Genomic DNA, 23,725 nt, shown 5'->3' on the forward strand with positions numbered 1-23,725 from the left:
ATCCCCCATGACTCTCCTTCCCCTGGGGGAGCCCATTCTCGGTACAGGAACCCCTTCTCCCACAGGAACCTCTCCTTGCAACCTCTCCTCATGGTCTGTACCGCACTAAGGTCAGCCCGGTCCCTGTGCTTCCGCAAGGAGGGATCTTTCTGCAACTCGGCCTGGAACTCCGCAGCTGGGACAGGGATGGGGACCGGCTCTCTCTTGCTGGCTGGGTCTGAGGCTGCAGCCTCTCTGAACTGTGCCCCAGGGCGTTCCCCGCTCCCTGGGTTAGGGTCCTGCACCTCGGGTCGAGTACCTTCCCCGTTGTCGGGGTGCAGTGCCCTTTGCCGACTCTGACTACGAGTCACGACCAGGGCACTCTGGGTGTTACTAGGCCACTCCTCGATGTCCCCTCCCATTAACACGTCAGTGGGCAAATATCGGTGTACCCCCACATCCTTGGGCCCTCCTTGGCCCCCCATTTCAGGTGTACCCTTGCCACGGGCACCTTGAATGGGGTCCCGCCCACGCCCATCAGGGTCAGGTAGGTGTCGGGCACCATCCGATCTGAGGCCACCACCTCGGGCCGGGCCAGCGTCACCTCTGCGCCCATGTCCCAGTACCCAGTGACCTTCCTCCCATCTACCTCCAGGGAAACAATGCACTCTTTCCGGAGGGGCAGCCCCACGCCCACCTGGTAAACCAAAAACCCGGAGCCTGGAGCATCCACAGATGGTATGTTGCCAGTCCCCCTTTCCTGGGAATGTAGCCCCTCCTCCGATTGGGTTTTTACCCAGTCCACCCTCTGCGGGTTGGGTCTGCTTGGTCTGTCCCTGAGCTTGGGGCACTGGGCCCGTATGTGACCTCGTTGGCCACAGCGATAGCAGCCCATGTCCCGTGGGTCCCCTTGAGTGGGTCGGAGGGACCTGACGCTGGATGTTCCCCTTTTGGGGGGGTTCTCCATAGGCCCCCTTTAGGAGGTCCCCTGATGACTCTCTCTCTGCGTTGAGGCAGGCCTGCTCCTTCGAGACTCTTCCCTGCCATCCCCTGCCCGACTGTCCACAAATTGGTCGGCCAGCTGGCCTGCGTGCTATGGGTTCTCCGGCTTCTGGTCCATCAACCACAGCCTCAAGTCGGACGGGCACTGCTCGTACAGGTGCTCCAGTATGAATAGGTCAAGCAAGTCCTCTTTAGTTTGGGCCCCAGCTGTCCACTTGCGGGCATACCCCTGCGCCCGGTTGACCAGTTGTAGGTATGTGACCTCACGGGTTTTACGCTGGCTCCGGAACTTTTTCCGGTACATCTCAGGAGTCAGCCCAAACTCACGGAGCAGGGCCTGTTTGAACAGTTCGTAGTCCCCTGCCTCCGCCCCTTTCAGTCAGCTGTACACCTCTACGGCTGTGGAGTCCAGTAAGGGGGTGAGAACTGCGATCCTGTCTGCAGGGTCAACCCTGTGCAGCTCGCAGGCATTCTCAAAGGCCGTCAGGAAGGTATCTATGTCCTCCCCCTCCTTACGCCGGGGCAGCAAGTGCTTATCAAAGCTCTTTGTAGGCTTGGGTCCCCCCTCACTCACCGCAGCCGGGGCCTCACTTCTCCTCAGCCAGGCCAGGTCCAGCTCATGTTTACGCTGTTTCTCCTTCTCCTCCCGCTCATGTTTATGCTGTTTCTCCTTCTCCTCCCGCTCATGTTTACGCTGTTTCTCCTTCTCCTCCAGCTCTTGCCTCTTTAACTCGAGCTCCCCCCATTTCAGCTACCTTTCATATTCCAGCCGCATCCGCTCCACGGATGCTGAGCGTTGCCGGGAGGATCCCCTGTTGGGAGGTGAGCTTCGCCGGGAGGATCCCCTGCTGGCCGGGGGTGTCACGGTGCCCTCGGTATACACTGGGCTCCTCCCCGCCTTTCTCCTAGGCACAGGAAGGGGGGGTCTCGGGAAGCCCTCGTCCGCCGGCTGACCACTCCCAGCGGGGACAGACACTGGTGCCTGCGCTGCATCTGCCCGGCTGCTTCCCTCAGCAACAGGGCTCCGTTCATTCATGCGGTCTCCCTGCTCCAGCTGGGCAATCAGCTGGTCCTTGGTGCGTCTCCCTGGGCGCAGCCCCCTCTGCTTGCACAGCTCCAGCAGGTCGCACTTGCGCCGCTTGGCATACATCTTCCTGCTGGGCACTCACAGGCCGGGGTGCTCGCCGCTCCCCACGGTTTCCAGGGGGACCCCTAGTGCACCAGCCCTTCGTGAGGTCACCACCTCTCTGCCAGGGTCGAGCTGCAGACTCCTCCGCCCCTGGGACCGCTCGCTGCAATCCCCCGGGGGACCCTGTTACTGCAAAGTCCTTCTCACTGGGCACACACTCTCAGGGGTTAACCACCCCTTCGTTTTACTGCTCCCCAGTCACTTACTGCAGGAAGCGCCGTCCACGGGGTGCAGTATCTCCCGCCGCTGCCACCAGTTGTCACGGAGTGTGGGGGAGTCCGGTCCTGCACCCCTCTTCCTGGGACCCACAGTGACTATTAGCCAGCTAGTAAAACAGAAGGTTTATTGGACAACAGGAACACAGGTTACAGCAGAGCTTGCAGGCACAGTCAGGACCCCTCCACCGAGTCCTTCTGGGCTTTCAGGGTGCTTGGATCCTAGCTAGGATACCCTGAATTCCACCCACACAGCCCCAAGCCCAAACTCAAACTGCTTCCCTCCTGCCACTCCCTTCCTTTTGTCTCCTTCCCGAGCAAAGGTGTTGACCTTTCCCCTCCCTTACCTAGCTCAGGTTACAGGCCCTGGCGTTGTCCATCCCCTAAAGTCCTCCCCTGCTCTCCCACTCCCCACACAGACAGTCCCTACTGCATCACAGCATGTTAATACAGCTAAATGTAAATGGATACATCTAGCAACAAAGAATGTTGGTCATACTTACAGGATGGAGGCTCTGTCCTGTTTCAGTGACTCTGGAACAGACTTGGGGGCATGGCGGAGAATCAGCTGAACATGAGCTCCCAGTGTGACCCTGCGACCAAAAGAACTAATGCATCCTGAAGATGTATAAACAGAGGAATCTTGAAGTGGAGCAGTGCAGTTATTTTACCTCTGTATTTGGCACTGGTGGGACTGCTGCTGGAATGCTGAGTCCAGTTTTGGTGCCCACGATTCAAGAATGATGTTGATAAATTGGAGAGGGTTCAGAGAAGAGCCATGACTATGATTAGTGTATTAGAAAACCTGCCTTCTAGTGACAGACTCTAGGAGCTCAATCCATTTAGTTTAACAAAGATAAGGTTAAGAGGTGACTTGATCACAGTCTGTAAGTACCTCCACCAGGAACAAATATTTACAAGTGGGCCCTTCAGTCTAGTAGGGAAAGGTCTAATACCATCCAATGGCTGGAAGTTAAAACTAGACTAAGTTGGACTGGAAATTCAGTGTAAATTTTTAACAGAGAGAGTAATTCTGGCCTTTGAATCTCTGTACCTCAGAGTCTATGCTGTGGTTTGCATTTGCCAGTGACACTCGATGCTCATGATGGGTTTGAGGCTGGCAGGCCTGTTCAGAGCAGCTGTCCAGGACATCCCTGAGGAGATGGGGGTTCAGAACCTTGCTCCTTTTAGGTAGGTCTGGAGCCTGCCTGCCTAGACACTGCATCCCCTCCCCCACTCTGCTCACAGCTAAGCCCCTGACCTGCCTTCCTGACTTTCACGCAGCCCAGCTCATCGTGACAATTTATTGCTAACATGAAAGGAAAGGCTTTGAACTTTCAAGAAAACAGATGTGGCTCTTCTCCCTGCTAGGAAGCTGCCTTATTGGCTGTAACTTTACTGCCGCCATAAAGGGCTCTGAGATGCCGCTGTGGCCTGGATGAGCCAGACAGCCTGAACATGTCCCACAAAGTAAATGCAAGGTCTCTGCTCTCAGAGCCCCAAGGGCGCTGGGAAACCCCAGCCCTCTGCTTCCTCCCGAAGGCTGGTCAAGGAAGATTCACTCTCTAGAAGCACAGGCAGAGTGGGGGTTGTGTGTAAACGCTTGCTTCTGGGCGTGTCTGGGTTTGTCCATGCCCACCTGTGTGGCGTGCACATGTCTGTCTGTTCATGTCCATGCGAGTACCTGCCTCTGAGAGCATGTGCGTGTGCACATTGCAGTCGGGGCGTGTGATTACAGCACAGTTAGACATCTCGTGTGTGTGTGTAACAGGGAGGGGGATTGTGTCTGGATCTCTGTGTATTTGCACATCTGATGTGAATGGGATGCATGTTTATAAGATATAACTCCCCACCCCTGTTACTCAGCCCCATTTCTAGGGCTACAGGATCTGACCCGAGGTCCATTTAGCTCAGTGGCCTGCGCCAGCAGCTGCAGACAGAGTGCACCAGATGTGGGGTAAGCTGCCCCCATGCTTGTCTCACTGACCCCTAATGGTGAGAGGGTGGATCAGCCCCTGCGTGTTCTTTAAGGATCAATGTTCACACATCCTGTGTGGCTGGCGCATCTCCCGCACCTCATTGTGCTAGTGACTTGGGCTTTGGCCTCCAGGAGTCAAGGTCTGACCAGCACCGGGCTTTGTCCTGCTGGCTGCGAAAGGACCAGCACCATCTCAAGCCACCCCTTGTCTGTGGAGCAGATGCAGCAGGGACACGCAGGCTCCTCTGTCTGGGCACAGTTCCCACAGCCCTGGGTTCTAGGCACTGCTGAAAACCCAGGGTGCTTCCTGTGCAGTGGCTGGAAGCTGCTTGACTCTAGCAATTTCTAGCTTGGCTGGGGAACGCGCCCTGTGCCCCATTCCTGCTCTGCCCCCATAAGCTGACTGTGGGCCTTACTCCAGCTCTGATCGTGGTGAGTCTGTGGCTATGGTCCCAGGGCCCAGCAGCTGTGGTAAACCCGGTCTCTTCTTAGTGGCAAGCTGAGCCATGGGTTTCCTCCCCATGTTGCTTTGAGCTGCGTGCTGCTCAGCTCTGTGGGCTGTGCTCAGCTCTGTGCTGGTTAGCCAGCTGGGAGCCCTGCGTTTAGGAAATGGCTGTAAATAGAGCGTGGCTGGGCAGGCGCTGTGCTAGGAAGTGCTGTACACTGCTTGTTCCTAGGATGACTTTGAGCTGCCAGAGAACAATGATAGCAAATTTCCTGCCTCCTGATGCAAGCCAGAGGCTGGCTGTTCTTGGAGAGCTAGCTCAGCTTGCTGGGAGAGGGCCAGACTGGATTGATTTAAATCATCATTTCCATTTGTGCGTCAGTTACTTGTATAAAGTTATTTTCTAAAGAACAGTGAATGCTCATTGGTTGCTTTAATTATCAAAATGTGTTGACTTACAGCAAAATAGAGCCTTTACACTAGATTTGGTACAGCTTTTTACTCCCTAGGAGAGTACACTATAAGTATATACATTTATTTAAACAATTATATAGCTTCATATTTTCATTCTCATTAACTTTTCTAGTTAATTTTTAGTATGTTGGGAAATGGTATATTGCTTATTTAATAGATAATGAACTTTTTGCTCATGTTATCACATCTAGCTGCATTAGCGTGGTAACTGGAATTTAATTAAACACACAGCACAGCATATAAAATGTATTTTTAAGTATAACAACCTTCAGAGTTTTGGATACATTGACTTCTCTTATCAAAACACGTTTCGCATTTACAACTAAATGGTTTATGAAACAGAGGGGTTAACTGTAGTCAGTGAATTAAACTGATTAATTGAGGTCAGCCTGGGAAAATGTTCAAATAGCCCAGAGTGAAAGTGACTGGAGCTCAAATTTCCTAGTCTCACCAAAATCTCTTGAAAATGAGACAGGCTGCAAAGTTGTGTAGGCTGATCTGTGCGCCCTGTTTATGAAGCTTGACCTCAAAAGTGAGGTGTTTCCCCTGATTCATTCTTTTATATAGAAAAGCAGCTCAGTGTTTTCATAGAGGCTCATGGATTCCATATTTTTTTTTGTAATTACACGTTTTAAGAGGTTATAAGAAGCTCAGGCCGAATCATATTTTGTATTAAATTCTGATTTCATTTTAAACAAGTTTATTTTTAAAAAGAAAAAAATTATTAGCATTTAAATGAGAAAATAAAAAATCTGATTTACATTTTTTTTTCTTTTTTAAAATCACTGATTTTTATTCCCCCTGCAGAGGGCCCTGTGTGCCCAGGGCCAGGAGGTGCAGGCTGCTGGAGATTTACCCTTCTCCTCTCCTCCCAGCAAAGTTGCTCTTGGCCCCAGAACTGACTGACTGGCCTTGGTAGCTATGTCTGCTTGTCTCTGTCACTGGGGGAGTGGATGATGGGCCAGGCCCAAAGGAGGCTGAGAAGTGCTAGTGTCTGAGCATGGGGTGTCTCCCAAGACAGCTGCCCCCCGGCAGGTGGAGCCCCTTCCACTCGGGCTTGTGGCAGGTTTGCTCTGAGGACTGCTGGGTGGCTCCACCAGGTCAATCCAGCTCCTTTCATGGGGGAGAGGCTGTGTCAGGCTCCGTGGTAAGTTTCACGTCTACTGCTTTGTTTCCAGTCAGGCTCTTGGAATGCTGCAGGGCTTGAGGGTCAGTCACTTCCACCTCCTGGCACCCGGGTGGCCTGTGCCAGGCAGGGTGTTTGCCTTAAGGCAGGGGGGCAGCTTTGAGATCAGCCTCAGCTCCTTGGGCACTCAGCCTGCCTCCTCCCTGCTGGCTGGGCCCTGCCTGCTCGGCCTTGCTTCAGGCTTCCCGGTGGAGCAGCTGCTGTCCCAGGGACCCTTGCTGCATCTGGGGTTCACAGCCTGGCTTGTGCAGGCACTGCCCAGGGCAAATGAAGCCACGTGGGCTTAGGCAGGAGGCACCCTGCGGTGGCGGGTGTGAGGATTGCTCTGCCTTTGGCTTGCCTCCCCGTTAGCGTTGAAGGCTGCAGGCACCTGCCCTGCGGGCGCCTGTAACCCCCTTTACTCTCATGCTGTCTCTGCTGTTGCTCCCGAGTGCTGTGGCCCTGATGCTGACATGAAGCATCTCTCCACTGGATGCTTGCTCACGCCCCACTCCCTGGCTTTGCTCGTGTAAAGGACTGGGGCGTAGGCAGTCTTGCCTAGTAGGCACAGCTGGGCTGGTGTCCGCAAGGCGAAGGCGGTCCTGAGGTGACAGTCAGCAAGCAGGTAATTGTTAGAGCCGGGATCAATAGGCAAGAGTCAGGGTCACAGTCAGGCCAGGGCTGGAGCTGGAGATCTGAAAGCAAGGTGAGGTCTGGCATTGCTGCAGACTAGAAGTCTGCATGGATGCCCAGATAACTTCCTGCCCCACCAGTGTTAAATAGTGAGCACAGGCCAATCAGAACACCACTGGGTGCTGCTTTCCCTCTGGATTCTTTGAGCAGTACTTTCTTCAGCACCTAATATCACAGCACTCCTTGGACGTGGCTCTTCATTGCTTCCTGATGGTGATGTGGGAACATCAGCTATGCCAGGTTCCGGATTCCCAGTTCTAGTCCCACGGATCCTTGCTTTACTCATCCCTTTCAGGGGTGCCTTTCCTCTGGGTTGGCCCCAGGCCTGGTTCCTTTTACTGGTTCCAGGACATGAACATGGGCAGCAGGTTCCCAGGAACACTCTTCACTTTTCATCCCTCCCAAGGGATGAGGTAATAGTCTCCTTCTCTGCAGTTTAAAGTCTAGCATAGCATGGACTATATTCCTCATGCCCTTGGACATAGTATTGGTGGGGGGAGGTTCTCTGTTGGAACCAGCTGGGAAAGGAATCCTCTGTGTAAGGCTTCAGAAGGGATACATGGAAAGTAGGATGTATCTTAAGGAACTGAAGGAGCTGCAGTTTGAAGGTGTCAGTGTTGATTTGATAACAGATCCAGAATGGTGTGAGGAACAGGTGGTCTGTTTTGCATGATGGCCTGTTTGTAGGCTGGTGTTTGGCTGCAAACAGCCCACTGTCAGAGCCTTCCCGGTGTTGGCAGTTCACCTACTGCTTGTAGTCCTTTTTCGCATCTTCAGGGTGGTTCTTAAGTGCCTGAATATGATGAGTGCATTGGATCCAGTTGGTGGCTGCTAGGCTGGGGGAGGCTTCTGGCAAAGCTGGGTGGAAGCCACTGTGGAATCCATAATTTGCAAAATAAAATAAAAAGAAGATGATGACTATTCTGCCCCTTGGAGGCCTTGTCGGCGTTGTTATATGAGAACTCAGCGCAAAACTGGAGAGAGAACCAGTTATCTTGATGGCAGTTGATAAAGCGCCTTAGGTATTGCTCTAGTGCGAGTTTCTCCCTCTCTGTCCGTCCATCTGTTTGAGGTGGTATGCAGAGGATTTTCCTGCCCAAAAGCTTGAGACAAACTGTGGATCTCAGTCCTCGTTGTCATGGCAGAGAAGTGAATATAGCCAAACCACTAGGCAGTAGTGACCATAATGTAATTAAATTTAACATCTTTGGGTTGGGGGGAGATACCAAAGAACCCCACCACAGTAGCGTTTAAATGGCTAGTTAAATGGAAATTAAAAGGAACAGTCACAAGAGTGAAATGCCGGCAAGCTGCATGGAAACATTTTAAAAACACCATAATAGAGGCTCAAATTAAATGTTTACCTCAAATAAAAGAAAAAACAGTAAGAGGACCCAAAAAATGCCACCATGGCTAAATAACAGAGTTGTTCCACTCCATGCTTTACAAATTGGAATGTGACATTTCTTATGAAAATATGCTTATGATATGAATGGCATAAGTGAGATATACTTTATGCAAGATGGCTCATGTAAGATATCATTGGAATCAATTATTTACTGAATGTGATTATCCAATTTGTATGCCTGTATCATTTCTGTATCTGAAGTTAGGAATATTAACTATGTATCTGCAAAAACAATGAGGAGTCCTTGTGGCACCTTAGAGACTAACAAATTTATTTGGGCATAAACTTTCATGGGCTAGAACCCACTTCATTAGATGCATGGAGTGGAAAATACAGGAGCAGGTATAAATACATGAACGGATGGGAGTTGCCTTATCAGGTGTGAGGTCAGTCTAACGAGACAATTCAATTAATAGCAGGATACCAAGGGAAGAAAAATAACTTTTGTAGTGTTCGTGAGAGTGGCCCATTTCAAACAGTTGACAAGAAGGTGTGAGTAACAGTAGGGGGAAATTAGAATGGGGGAAATTAGGTTTCGGTTTTGTAATGACCCAACCGTTCCCAGTCTTTATTCAGGCCTAATCTCATGGTATCTAGTTTGCAAATTAATTCGAGTTCTTCAGTTTCACATTGGAGTCTGTTTTTGAAGTTTTTTCGTTGAAGATTTGCCATTTTTAGATCTGTTATAGAGCGCCCAGGGATATTGAAGTGTTCTCCTACTGTTTTTTTAATAATTCCATTTGTCAGATTTGTGTCCATTTATTCTTTTGCATAGAGACTTTCCAGTTTGGCCAATATACATGGCAGAGAGGCATTGCTGGCACATGATGGCATATGTCACATTGGTAGATGTGCAGTTGAATGAGCCCCTGATGGTGTGGCTGATGTGGTTAGGTCCTATGATGGGTGTCTCTTGAATAGATATGTGGACAGAGTTGGCATCCGGGTTTGTTGCAGGGTTTGGTTCCTGTGTTGATGTTTTTGTTGTGTGGTGTCAGAGTTCCCTCCTCACTCTGAACTCTGGGGTACAGAGGTAGGGACCCACAATAAAGACCTCCTAAGCTTATAAGTACCAGCTTAGGTTAAAAACTTCCCCGAGGCACAAATCCTTTCCTTGTCCTTGGACGGTATTGCTACCACCACCAAGTGATTTAGACAGAGATTCAGGAAAAGGACAACTTGGAGTCCCTATTTCCCCAAAATATCCCCCCAAGCCCCTTCACCCTTTTTCCTGGGGAGGCTTGAGACTAATATACCAGTTGCCTTTAATATAAGTACAGACCGGACCCCCTTTATCTTTAGGACACTAAAATCAATCAGGTTATTAAAAGAAGAACTTAATTATTAAAAAAAAAAAGTAAAAGATTCACACCTGCAAAATCAGGATAGAAGGTAACTTTATAGGGTAATAAAAGATTTAAAACACAGAGGACTCCCCTCTGGACTCAACTTTACAGTTACAAAAAACAAGAATAAAACTACCTCTTAGCATAGGGAAAATTCACAAGCTAAAACAAAAGATACTCTAACGCATTTCCTTGCTATTACTTACAGTTTCTGTAATTTTAGATGTAACATTTCAGGATCTTTTTAGGAGCTGGTTTACCTGCTTGGTTTCTCTCTTTGTCCCGAGAGGGAACAAACAAAGAGAGCACAAACAAAACCTCCCCCCACCCGCTCCCCCCCCAGATTTGAAAGTATCTTATTTCCCCATTGGTCCTTCTGGTCAGGTGCCAACTAGATTAATTGAACTGATTAACCCCTTACAGATAAAGTGATTCTGTATCTCTGGCCAGGAGGGATTTTATGTTACTGCATATATACAGGTTGTTACCTTTCCCTTTATATTTATGATATGTGGTGTGTAGTTGCTGGTGAGTATTTGCTTTAGGTTGAGGGGCTGTCTGTAGGCGAGGACTGGCCTGTCTCCCAAGGTCTGCGAGAATGAGGGATTGTCCTTTAGAATAGGTTGTAGATCCTTGATGATGCGCTGGAGAGGTTTTAGTTGGGGGCTGTAGGTGATGGCTAGTGGCGTTCTCTTATTTTCTTCCTTAGGCCTGTCCTATAGTAGGTGGCTTCTGGGTACCCTTCTGGCTCTGTCAATCTGTTTCTTCACTTCACCAGGTGGGTACTGTAGTTTTAAGAACTCTTGATAGAGATTCTGTAGGTGTTTGTCTCTGTCTGAGGGATTGGAGCAAATGTGGTTGCATCTTATAGCTTGGCTGTAGACAATGGTTCAGGTAATGTGGTCTAGATGAAAGCTGGAGGCATGTAGGTAAGTATAGTGATCAGTGGGTTTCCGGTATAGGGTGGTGTTTTGCCCCTACTCTACTTGTGCTACACTGATGACATCTTCATTATCTGGACCCATGGGAAGGAGTTCCCTTGAGGAATTCCACCAGAATTACAACAATTTCCACCCCATCATCAACCTCAGCTTGGACCAGTCCACACAAGAAGTCCACTTCCTAGGCGCTACAGAGATCATAAGCAATGGTCACATAAACACCACCCTGTACCGGAAACCTACTGACCACTATACTTACCTACATGCCTCCAGCTTTCGTCCAGACCGCATCACACGATCCATTGTCTACAGCAGTGGTCCCCAATGCGGTGCCCGCGGGCGCCACGGTGTCTGCGGGGCATTTATGTGTGCCCGCCTAGTGCCCAGCAGGGGAGAGAAGCCACGGCCCGGAGCCTGCCAGGGACAGAGAACTCCGGGGCTGCAGTCTGTGGGCGCCAGTGTTCTCTGTCCCTGGCAGGCACAGGGCTGCGGCTTCTCTCCGACTTCTCCAGGGCTGCAGGCTGTGGGCGCAGTTTTCTGTCCCTGGCAGGGGCAGGGCCGCAGCTTCTCTCCGGCTTCGAAGCCGGAGAGAAACCATGGCCCCATGCCTGCTGGGGACAGAGAACTCCGGGGCTGCAGGCTGCGGATGCCGGTGTTCTCTGGCCCCACAAGGCGCAGGGCCCACCTAGTGCCCGGCATGGGAGAGAAGGCAGGGCCCGTCACCTGCTGAGGACAGAGAACTCCAGGGCTGTGGGTGCCAATGTTCTCTGGCCCCGGCAGGTGTGAGCCCTGCCTAGTGCCCAGCAGGGGAGAGAAGCCTGTCATAACTTAGTCCCAGATTTGGACCTTAGCGTCCAAAATATGGGGGTTAGCATGAAAACCTCCAAGCTTAGTTACCAGCTTGGACCTGGTACTTGCTGCCACCACCCAAAAAATTAGAGTGTTTTGGGGCACTCTGGTCCCCCTGAAAAACCTTCCCTGGGGACCCCAAGACCCAAATCCCTTGAGTCTCACAACAAAGGGAAATAATCATTTTTCCCTTCCCCCCTCCAGGTGCTCCTGGAGAGATACACAGACACAAGCTCTGTGAATCCAAACAGAGTGACTCCCCCTCTCCGTTCCCAGTCCTGGAAACAAAAGCACTTTCCTCTTCACCCAGAGGGAATGCAAAATCAGGCTAGCAAATCCAACACACACAGATCTCCCCCTGATTTCTTCCTCCCACCAATTCCCTGGTGAGTACAGACTCAATTTCCCTGAAATTTCCCAGAAAAGAAAACTCCAACAGGTCTCAAAAAGAAAGAAAAAATACATACACATGGTTTCTCTGTATTAAGGTGACAAAATACAGGGTCAATTGCTTAAAAGAATATTGAATAAACAGCCTTATTCAAAAAGAATACAAATCAAAGCACTCCAGCACTTATATTTACGCAAATACCAAAGAAAAGAAACCATATAACTTACTATCTGATCTCTTTGTCCTTACACTTAGAAACAGAAGATTAGAAAGCAGAACTACTTCTCCAAAGCTCAGAGAAAGCAGGCAGACAGACAAAAGACTCAGACACAAACTTCCCTCCACCCAGAGTTGAAAAAATTTGGTTTTCTGATTGGTCCTTTGGTCAGGTGCTTCAGGTAAAAGAGACATTAACCCTTAGCTGTCTGTTTATGACAAAGCCGAGGCCCCGCGTCTGCCAGGGACAGAGAACACTGGCGCCTGCAGCCTACAGCCCCGGAGTTCTCTGTCCCCAGCAGGCAGGGGGCTGCGGCTTATCTCCGGCTTCTCTGGGACTGCAGGCTGCGGGCGCCCATGTTTTCTGTCCCCGGCAGGTGCCGGCCTGCGGCTTCTCTCCAGCTTCGAAGCCAGAGAGAAGCCGTGCCTCCCCCTGCTGGGGACAGAGAACTCTGGGGCTGCAGGCTTAATTCTATGTTAAAGTAAGAATAATAAATATATTTGGACCAGCAGTTCAACAATCCCCCAATCAGGGCCCAGCTGGCCCTTATAAGAGGGCAGTGGGCCAGGAGCACAAACACTCTCTCTCTAGATGTGGAAAGGGACGTGCCTGGCTGCTAGGAACTAAGCAGGGTACCGAGGCTGGGGGAAGGCCAGAGGAGCTGGGATGCTCTGGCCTAGAAATCCCCCAGACTGCAGATCTTGTTAAAGGCCAAGGAAAGGGTACTGGGGTTGCAGAGGGCAGCAGGTCCAAACCCCCCTTGCCAGTGATGAGTGGCATTTACACTGCAGTCTGCCCCAGGGAATGGGGGCTAGGTGATGACTGGCAGTGCCCATAGACTGAGGTGAGGTGGGGATAGCGGGTGAGGGTTCCCCGGGGAGGAGAGACTCAGATCTGTGAGGGTACTGCCAGGGGGCAGCACCCCAGCCTAAAAGGGACACTGGGGTCCAGGAGGGACACTAGCCTGCAGAGGGTGCTCCGGAGGCTGGAGACACTAATTCCCTGGACGACCAGCAGGAGGCGCCGCAGGGGTGAATCCTGCCCCGTGACACAGCCCCAGACTGAAGTGTCATTAGAGAAGGTTTTGGAACAAACTGATAAATTAAACAGTGATAAGTCACCAGGACCAGATGGTATTCACCCAAGAGTTCTAAAGTGAAATCGCCGCCTCAGTCCACCACCGAACAATGGGGGCTGTTCCTGCCAATCTTTGCTTCTCTGGATAGAGACAGAGCAAGTCACAGATGCACTAGATCCAGAGCCTGTCGCTGCTGCAGCTCCATCCAACCACTTGTGGCCATACAGCCTAGCCGCAAGCTTCCATTTTGATGTACGTGTGGCCGATTATTCAGAGGTGGTGTGTGCTGCTGAAGAGCGGCTGTGCTCCTCCCCAGGCATGGCTGCATTGCAGCAGTGATGGCTGTGAGTAGAATGATTCCTGACTGTTCTCCTTAAAGGGCTTTAGGATCGTCTGGCAGGGAAAACACTAGAGAAATGTAAGATATTGTTTATAATAATAATAAATTGTCAGTCTCCTTTTTGTTGTGTTTTGCCATATCACTGACAGAACATGTGTGTATGTACACATTCCTGCACTGCCAGAAAATGCATTTCCTGCACTAATGCGAATGTCCTGTGCGCTCTGGGAGCGGTGAATCCCATGGTGAGCTGGGGGCCCTTTGTGGGTAGGGTAGGAGCTCCAGGACTTAGAATGGACAGCATGGGAGGTATTCCCATCTGCGGGGCCCTGGTCACTTTCCTGCTATGTTCCTAGGCTCTGGCTATTGTTACTCGGTTCGCAGGACAGGAAAGAGGAAAAGGGTTTGTTTTAAGCAGATTATAATGAATGCACGTGACTCTGTGACTAGCCCAGGCCTGTGTCACATAGCAAGTGACCATGGGATGGCCCTGCGGCACCCAGGGGCCTCATCCACATGCATCCTCTGAATGCAGCATTGGTCCCTAGGGAGGGAACTATCTGAAGTGGAAATGCTTGAACAAATATGACACTGTGCACAGGGGGCAGGAGTGACTGCTTAGTGCTGATGCAGCAGGAGATCCAGTGAGCACTGCAGGTCTGGGATGACAGCGCAGAGCCGATACCACAGGAGATCCAGTGAGTGATGCAGGGCTGGGGTGACTGTGCAGTGGTGATACTGTAGGAGATCCAGTGAGTGTTGCAGGTTTGGCGTGACTGTGCAGTTGTGATACCGCAGGAGATCCAGTGAGTGCTGTGGGGCTGGGATGACAGCATAGAGCCGATACCGCAGGAGATCCAGTGAATGCTGCGGGGCTGGGGTGACTGTGCAGTGGTGATACCGTAGGAGATCCAGTGAGTGCTGCGGGGCGGGGGTGACTGTGCAGTGATTATACCGTAGGAGATCCAGTGAGTGCTGTGGGGTTGAGGTGACTGTGCAGTGGTGATACCGTAGGAGGCCAGTGCATGCTGCACCTGGAGATGAAGATGAGAAGTGGAAATGAAGCGCATCATGTTTGGAGGGCCAGTGGAGGTGGCAAGGCAGGTCAGATACTACACTGCACTCTGCACAGCTCGCAGGGGACAATGGAGGAGTCTGGAAAGATGGCGGCACAGTCCCTGAGGTGGGAGACAATGGGGTTCGATCATCCTAAGAGGGAGGACGGGTCATATTCATGGTGTGGGAAGATGAGGCAGATTTGGGACGGAGCGGGGTTTCAGACTGATGTTGGGGGTCATCTGGGCTCAGGAGTGTGTGGCCTTTTGGCCTTGGGGCTGGTCACTTTTTGTTGAGCTCTTCAGAGGCATCTGGTCATGGGACAAAAGGGAGGGGGCAGGGTTCTAACAGTACTGAGCGTGGGCTTCTGACTGAAGGAAGGCTCTGCAGGAAACTGGACTTCAAGCACAGAGCCCTGGCCTGTGCTCAGCCCACATCTGAGGATCCCATGTTAGACCTCCCCTGGAGGGGCATGGCCTTGCCTGAGCCATCGTGAATCCTGGTCCAAAGGGCAGATCCAGGATGGGCCTGTTGCTCCATGCAGCAGTTTGCAGACAGACCTTAGCAGGTGGGGATCCTGTCTTGTGTGCATTGGGTTCTGCCAGCCTGGGAGGAGAAGGAGATGGGGGCCTGCAGTGTCTGGAGCAGAATGGCATGTCTGCAGCCCCTCGTTCAGCCTGAGATTCCCCTGCCCCAATCCAGGCTTCATGTGCCGAGGCAGGGATTCCTCTGTCTGTGCTGTGCAGCAGCCCTCCCTTCAGGTGTAGTGTTCAGTGGAGCTCTGCAAGAGCCTCACCCTTAGGAGAGCGGAGGGGACAGCCAGGGCTTTCAGCCCCTGCCAGGAATAATGCTGGGGCTCAGGCTCCTGTCCCCTCCCTCACACTAAGATAGCATCTCCCCCGCCTCTGCGTCTAGGAGCGAGGCTTGTGGCCCCCACACGCTGAGCTCTGCCTGGGCTTAGCAGCTGTTGGTGGTGTTGTGCAGGCGACAAGTGGCAGCTGCCTGAGGGGCTAGTGCGGTGGGGCCTGCTCCAAGTAGCAGGCGATGCCTGAGCTGGCCAGAGCCCAGGGCAGAATCTGGCCCCACAGCACACTGGCTTGTCTGAGTTTAAGGATCCCAAGCCATGGGGCTTCCATTACTTGCCTAGTGCAGTTTGTCTGCAGCCTCCTGGCACAGAGCGCCCCTTCCTAATTAGCCTACAGGTTCCCAGCTTCAAATCCATCCCAGTTAACCCCCTTGTAATTCCCCTATCTCTTACCTGTTCTTGCCCTTCAGATGCTGCTAGGAGTGCCCTTTGGCAAGGCTCTGGCTGGCTGATTCTTTGGCTCTGTCCCTGTAATTTGGTTCCTGGGTGTCCCGCCATCTCTTCTGTTGCAGATAAAACTCTTGGACTGTCTTTCCGAATACCCTCCCCTTGTGGGCTCTCTGGTCTGTGTTATCCAGAACTCTGGGGCTGGGAGCTCCCACATCTCCCACCTTCTTGCTGCCCAGGGACGCAAATAAAAACACATTCACGGGCTCTGCTGCCTTTGTCATGAGGCCAATTCATACCTACTTGTCCCGAAGTGGTGCAAATGCTGGGATATTCGGAGCTGGTCTGGAGGGAGCCCTAGAAAATACCCAGCGAGAGCATTGTTGACCTGCCACCTCTCCTAACTGGTGTTTGCAGTACTCTTGATGTGGGGCTGCCTGCCCCCCAGTGTGTGCAGGACGACTGTGCATTGTGTCTGTTGTGGGGCAGCGGCAAGGTGTGCGTGCATATGTGTCTTTCCAGACTTGCACATGATAACTTGCCCAGCTCCTGGTGCTGCAGCCCCCCATGGTAGGTTGGTCAGTAACCCAGCCTTGCACACCCCCAGGCAGGTAAGCGCTGTAGTGAGTGTGCTCTGGAAAGCCCAGTGCTGGTACTGTGTGATTGACAGTTGTGTTATCAGTGAGCATCTGATTAATAAAAGTGTCTTCATCTGTTTGGTCTCCAAGCCCGATTTGCTGGGGGACAAAGGCTGGGTGGTTCTCCGGCTGGGGCCCCTGGCTGGCGTCTGGAAATGCAGGCTGGCTGCAAGGTGTCCTGATCTGCCCTGCCGCTTGGTTCATGGAGCCAGCCTGGCTCCTGGCCAGATCAGTGGGTGATAGGTGTATTCTACCCACGATTGTGCCTGTGCTCTTGGCGGTTCCTGATCCATTACCTGTTAGATCCCTGGTGCGCTGAGCACTTTGCTGGCGGTTCTCCAGGCCATGCAGACCTGCCCAGGCCCCCTACCCCCTGTCATTCACCAGCTCACTCCATGCTGGACAGAGGTTTAGTCTGCTCCAAGCAGGGCTTAGGGACATCCTGGGCATTTGGCCAGTGACTTCCCCGGGCCAGGATCGTGGCTAGTGGTGTGAGCCAGAGCCTCTCTCCAGCAGAGCTCCCCACATCACTAGCACTGGGGTGGCAGAGCCAGTGGGAGTGACCCAAGCCTTTGAGTAGAAGTTCCTTTTATTTGCAGGGATGGAGAGAGACAAACATATTAATGTGCAGGGGACAGGATGTTCCAAGGCTCGTCCGCTGCCCCCATCCCCCCGTGGGCACTGAGATACTGTAGGGATTGGGGAGCTCTGCTGGACACTGATCATTTAGAGGCTAGACCCTGTCCCTCTCCCTCCCCAGGGACTCTCCCCGGCGGCTAGCTTCCTGATCCCGTGTACCATCAGCAGGGCTGGTATGAACACTGCTGGTGGCGTCTCTCATTCTATACTGCACTCACTGCCCCACCCTGCTTGGTTCCCATAGTGGGTAGGAGACCCTGTGGGCCTGAGAGGCAGGGGCAGGTTGCGACCTTCAATAGAGAAATGCCGGGCAGCTGGAATGGAGCAGGAGAGGGCAGCTGCCCAGCTGCCAGGAACTGACTTGGACATTTCAGCAGCCCGCTGGCCAATGGCCCATGAGCATATTTATTGGGGCCCGCTGCTCTCTTTGTGACCTGTGCAGGCGTAGAGAGTTTACCCAGCCTGAGGAGTTTACTCACTCCTTGGGGAGTGTCCATGCTAGGCAGAGTGGGGCAGGCTGTTGCGGGGTCCAGGTCTCTAACCCTTCTCGTCTCCTCCCTGCTGGCAGGTGATTGTCCTCGAGGACTATGCAGATCCCTTTGATGCCAAGCAAGCAGCCAGTGGCCAGCCAGGGCAGGAGAAGGTGGCAGAAAATGATGGGTACATGGAGCCCTACGAAGCCCAGAAGATGATGGCTGGTAAGGGCAGTGTTTTGTACCGTGGGAGCAGTGCTGTTGAACTTCACCGTCTCCAGGCTGTCCCTGCTGACCTCTCTTCACGCAGCCTGGGACAAGGGCCTGTGCTGGGCTGCAGGGGAGAAGGGACCTTGGCATTGCATAGACTTTGGCCCTCGCTGCAGGTGAAGCTGCCCTGGTCTGGCGTACGGTTTTCCTACCACAGCTATAGCTAGCCCGATGGGCAGAGCCTGTGCTGCCAGGCATGCCCTGCTCAGCCACTCTGCACGGGGACTGCTGTGTCCATGCAGTGCAGTGCTAGTTTGGTTCGGGCGCAGGGCACTCGGGTGGGGGGGCGCAAAGTGCTGCTTCCAGGCTCTGTGTGTTCTGGCTGGTTTTCACACGTTGCGGGGTGCCTGCCCGCGCTGTGTGAGACTCTGAAACAAGCTCTCATTGTTCCTCTTGTTGCATCCCATCATTCATCTGGTTCCCAGGAGCTCAGGCCATGTTCAAATAGCTGAAAGCAGCACACAGGAGTCTCTGCTGGGCGCTGGGATACTGACCCCTGCCGATCCTGCAGCTGGGTGCCGTTGGGTGGGATTGCCGATCACCATGATGGTGCCACCCCAGGCAGCCACCCCCAGGGGAGACACATGCACCTAGGCAGATGCTCCTTGATGTATTCCTAGACCAGCTGCAGTTGGTGGAGCAATGTTTCTTGGCCTGGGCGACAAGCAAGTATGGGCTTGGCAGGCTCATGGGGCAGAGCTGGGATGAGCAGCAGGGGCGGGTTGGCGGGGGGCTCATGGGGCAGAGCCGGGATGAGCAGCAGAGGCAGGTTGAAGGGGCTCATGGGGCAGAGCTGGGATAAGCAGCAGGGACTGCAGAAGGCCAGTGCCCTTCACGGCTGTGCTGTGCCCCCCAACCCCACCCCAGAGCTGCAGCTCCAAGTATCAACACAAGGGTCCTCCTCTGAGGGGATGTGCATGGCTGTTACCATGGCGAAGCCCCAGCTCCCAGTTGTTCCCGGTCAGTAGCCAACTGCTTTGATGTTGGTAAAACAGGTATCGGGGCTGCTGGCAGGGAGAGTGGGCTGCTGCCCAAGCAGTGCACAGGAGGGTGGCAGCTGCGAGCTCTTGGGGTTCCCAACATGTGTAGGGGAGTGACACAGACCTGCCCAGGTGGGTATATTACCTCTGGATCTCGCCTTGTTTTCAGTGTTACTGAAAGGTCTGGGTGGGGTCTCTGCTGAAAGCTGCAACAATTTTAGAGCTACATAACATAGAATATCTTCCCCGTCGACCCCGGGTCGAAGGACGACAGTTTGTCACTGTGTAAGAGGAGACAAAGAGCACAAGATGTTATCCATTGAGGTGACTCTGCCAGCGAGAGCCATCTCAGGAGCGCGGGCTCCCAGCCTCGCAGACAAGAGCTGTTCAGAAACGGTTGGGGTGAGAAATTCCGGAGCAGACAGGGAAAGGAACTTGTTAATAAGAGGAGGTGCTAGTTTGCATCATATGTTTTTCTTTTACTTGGAACCTGATTTGTGCAGATCTTTTCCTCACCTTTATTTTGAATCTGCACTTCGAGCTCTCTTAAACTATCGTCACCAGAGAGATGTCTGAGTGCCTCGTGCTGAGGAGATGTTGAACTGAGCTGAAGCTGGTGAAGTGGAGAGTGCCGCTTCCGCAAAGGCAGCGGGTCGGTGTACCTTACGGGCGCCCAGAAGAAGGGGGACTGGCCATGCGAGTGTAACAGAGCAGGGGTATACATTGCAGAGAGAAAGAGGGGCCTGGAGTGAAGTGCCTGTGTTGCCTGCAGCCAATGGCTGGGGAGAGTTTCCTTGGAGGCGGGAGAGCACAGACAGTTCCCTCCTGCTGTGAACAGGTGGTAGCAGTTCACCTCAGATCTGTGGTAACCCTGACAAGTGTCACACGGGGCCATTGCTGGGACCCAGATGCCTGTTGTTTGCTCCCCCTCCAAGCTTTGGAGTTCATCTGCAGAAAGGGGCGTTGGTCCATGTACTACCAGGCAAGGCTGGTTGCCTGCGCAGGGTCATTAACATGCATTTGGCCCCTGATGCCAGGATCTCAGAAACTCGCCCACTTCATGCCACGTAAAAGGGCAATGGACATTACCATGGCCGTTAATGATGTTGTGGTTCCAGCTGTGATCGCTTCCCCAGGTTAGGGCCTCTCATGTGGCCAGGAGAAGGTGCCATGAAGAGACCTGTACAGCTGCAGAATTGCTGGTGAGGGAGAGGTGTTGGGAAGCCTGAAAGGAAGGTGGAGGTGTCTCGTAACAGCTGGAGACCTCTGAGAGCTCTGCCTTGTGTGACTGGCGCTGGGTGTGTCCCACCCAATGCTGCCCCACTGGCAGTGGCAGCATCCCCTTTGGACTGGCGAAGGACGGATGCTCAGTAGAGACTGAAGGATGAGGTGCAGCAGGAGGAATGATGGTAGTTTGACCCTGAGTTCCACAGGCACAGGTGACTGCTAGCTGGGGTTGGAGGTGGATGGACCCTCCTGCTCCTTCTGAACAACCAGAAGACAGGCCGCCAGACCCCCGGGAACTAGGGTCAGGGAAGCTTATAGTTTGAAAGCAGGGTTCAGGAGAGGCCAGTGAGTGTGTGACCCCTTATGGACGTTAGCATGCTGGACCTGCATGCCAGAGTGTATTCCAGCCCTCCTCACTGCACTGCTGTCAGGTGGCTTCCTAGCCCCACACAGCTTGGGAACATTTGAACTGCTCCTGGGAGGGGAAATTGTTTTGTGCTAGCACCGGCGAGATGCAGCGGGGGTGCAAGGATGGGACCTGAAGGGGGAATTCTCTTCTTGGCAAGCTCTCCAGCATATGTTCCTCCAGGGAAGCACCATCTGTTCACGTTCTCTGTTTCCAAAGCATTGGCCCTAGTTTTTCAGTAAATGGGACTGCGTGCCAATACAGGCAGCGACTTGGGTTTCTCGAGTGGTCCTATTTGTGCAGATTGCACTTGAGGTTCAAGCGGAGCAAGCACCTCTCGAGTGGGATCCATGTGGCTGCAGGCTGGAAGAGCAGCGTAGTCAACGATTTCACTGGGTCAGATCCAAACAAGGCCCGATGCTGTGCAGAGAACCAGCGCTCTCCTGGGGCTCTCGTGACGCCTCCTGCGCCGTTGGCATGAGTGATCCTCTGGCAAAGAGGAGGAGAATTTGCTCTCTCCTACTGTCATAACTTTCCTACTCAGATCTGAACCTTAGAGTTCAGAACATGAGAAGCTAGCATGAAACCTCCAAACTTAATTACCAGCTTGGATCTGATATCGCTGCCACCAGCCACTCTGGTCTCCCCAAAACCTTCCCTGGGGGACCCCAAGACTCAGATGCCCTGAGCCTCACCACAAAGGGAAATAACCCACTTCCCTTCCCCCTCTTTACCTCCTCCCAGATTTCCCCGCCCTGGGTACTCTAGGATTTTCCCTGCTTCAAGTCCTTGAAACACAAGTACCGAGAGATCAAATCTCTCTCTCCCCTCACCCAGAAAGTATACAAAGTCAGGCTTAGTAAATTTAACACAAAGAGATTTTCCCCCTTCCTTCGTTCCTTAGCCTTAACCAGTGAAAAAACTCAAACAGGTCTTAAAAAGAAAGCTTTATATAAAAAGAAAGAAAAAGACATAAAAATGGTCTCTGTATCAAGGTGACAATATACAGGGTCAATTGCTTAAAAGAAAAAATGAATAAACAGCCTTATCCAAAAAGAATACAATTTAAAACATTCCAGCAACTACACACATGTAAATACCAAAAAAAAAAAAAAAACAATATAAACCTATTGTCTTACTATCCTTGTACTTACAACTTGGAAACAGAAGATTAGAAAGCCTGGAGATAGAGAGATCACTCTCAGAGCCGAGAGGGCCACCGAACCAAGACAAAGAACACCCACCCAAAAACTTCCCTCCCTTGACATTTGAAAAATCTTGTTTTCTGATTGGTCCTCTGGTCAGGTGTTTGGTTCCCTTTGTTAACCCTTTACAGGTAAAAGAACATTAACCCTTAGCTATCTGTTTATGACACCTACCTTCCCAGCCAGCTCTGTTCAGCCAATGACTGGGAGTGTGCAGCCTTCAGAACAGCAACATGCCACAACATGGGGATGTTTGGGTTGTAATTGTCCTTGCGGCGTTGGATGGGGGACACTGTCTGCCCCATGTGGTTGTGGGAGTGACTGGTATCCGCTGTGCTTTGTAGCACCTGGCTTGTTTTGGGGGCTGGGGCCAGATCAGAGAGCCCGTGTCCTCCAGCAAATGGGTTTGTCTGGGTCATATCCAGTGTCCTTTCTGGCACATCTCTGTTCACCTCTGCCTGGCCCTCTGCCTTGGTCACCCGTCCATCTGTCGCTCGTGCCTGTCTGGCCCCATGATCCCTTTCCTCTGGTCTTCAGCCCTCTTTGCCATTTGCTGGGATTGTTCACTGCTTCTCTGTCTTCCCTGCTCCGGGAACTTGCCAGTGGGAGTGCAGAGCCAGTTCTCAGGGCGGGGACAGCCTTGTGGCTCCCCCACCTATGAGCCGGACCTGCTGGTCGCTTCCGGGTTGCAGCGTGGAGACAAAGCCGGAAGTAGGGACTAGCCTGCCTTAGCACCACAGCACCGCCAACTGGACACTTAACAGCCCAGGTGGAGGTGCTGGCCAGCGCTGCCAGGGTCCCTTTTCAACCGGGTGTTCCAGTCAAAATCCAGATACCTGGTCGCCCTACCTGCACCCCAGTGTCACAGTCAGCAGTGACTGTCAGCCAGTGTTGTAAAACAGAAGATTTATTAGTCAACAGGACACAGCGTAGAACAGATCTTGTTAGCACAAAAATCAGAAACATTCAGTAAAGTCCATTTTGGGGGAGCGGGGCAGCAGGGGCGACTCTAGACATTTCGCCGCCCCAAGCACGGCGGCATGCCGCGGGGGGCGCTCTGTCAGTCGCCGGGAGGGCGGCAGGCGGCTCCGGTGGACCTCCCGCAGGCGTGCCTGCGGAGGGTCCACTGGTTCTGCGGTCCACTAGTCCCGCGGCTTTGGTGGACCTCCCGCAGGCACGCCTGCTGCAGGTCCAACGGAGCCACGGGACCAGCGGACCGTCCACAGGCACGCCTGCGGCAGGTCTACTGGAGCTGCCTGCCACCCTCCCGGCGACCGGCAGAGTGCCCCCTGCGGCATGCCACCCCAACCATGCGCTTGGCGTGCTGGGGCCTGGAGCTGTCCCTGGGGGGCAGAGCCCTGGGCTCCCCTCCCCCTAAAGTCTCAAACCAGGAGACTGATCAGTTTCCACCAGTCCAGCCTCAGTCATGCCCAGCTGCCCTGCCCCCATCCTTTGTCTCTTTCCAGAGCAACCAGGCCACCTGGTCTTTTTGTTCTCCAACCTTTGGCTGGCTCCTTGCAGAGGAGGGGACCCAGCCATCAGTTGCCAGGATACAGAGTGTTGGCTATTCTCTGTGCCCAGGCAGCCAGTCAGCAATCACACCTGCCCTCTTGGGGTCTCTGCAACGATCACACACCATTATCCCACAACAGATACTTGAGTAATACGTAGGGGAAACTGAGGCACACATAGTATTCAGAGAAAACATTAAGAACATTCCCACTTCGTCACAGGGCCCCATGGACTGATATGCTGCACTGCAATGTACCAGGATTGTGCTGCAATGAGGGAGACCCCCATTCCATGGGCAGGCCTGGTTGTTATGCTTATAAGAAGCACACGAATCTTTTTAAAAAGGGGATAAGGCAA

General features: G+C 52.8%; 1 protein-coding gene across 6 annotated transcripts in view; it reads left to right on the forward strand.

Moving 5' to 3' along the window:
- Window positions 1–23,725, forward strand: part of SHF (Src homology 2 domain containing F) — a 69,299-nt gene that overhangs the window by 17,863 nt on the left and 27,711 nt on the right. For all 6 annotated transcript variants that reach the window (XR_007776168.1, XM_050966821.1, XM_050966824.1 and 3 more), the window contains exon 2: window positions 17,864–17,993. Coding sequence is in view for 5 of the 6 variants with exons in the window: in XM_050966821.1 (XP_050822778.1) it covers window positions 17,864–17,993 (130 nt within the window). In the remaining variant the exon portion in view is untranslated. The remainder of the gene's footprint in view (window positions 1–17,863; window positions 17,994–23,725) is intronic.

The sequence above is a fragment of the Gopherus flavomarginatus genome, chromosome 9 (assembly GCF_025201925.1).
Source record: "Gopherus flavomarginatus isolate rGopFla2 chromosome 9, rGopFla2.mat.asm, whole genome shotgun sequence".
NCBI lineage: Eukaryota > Metazoa > Chordata > Testudines > Testudinidae > Gopherus > Gopherus flavomarginatus.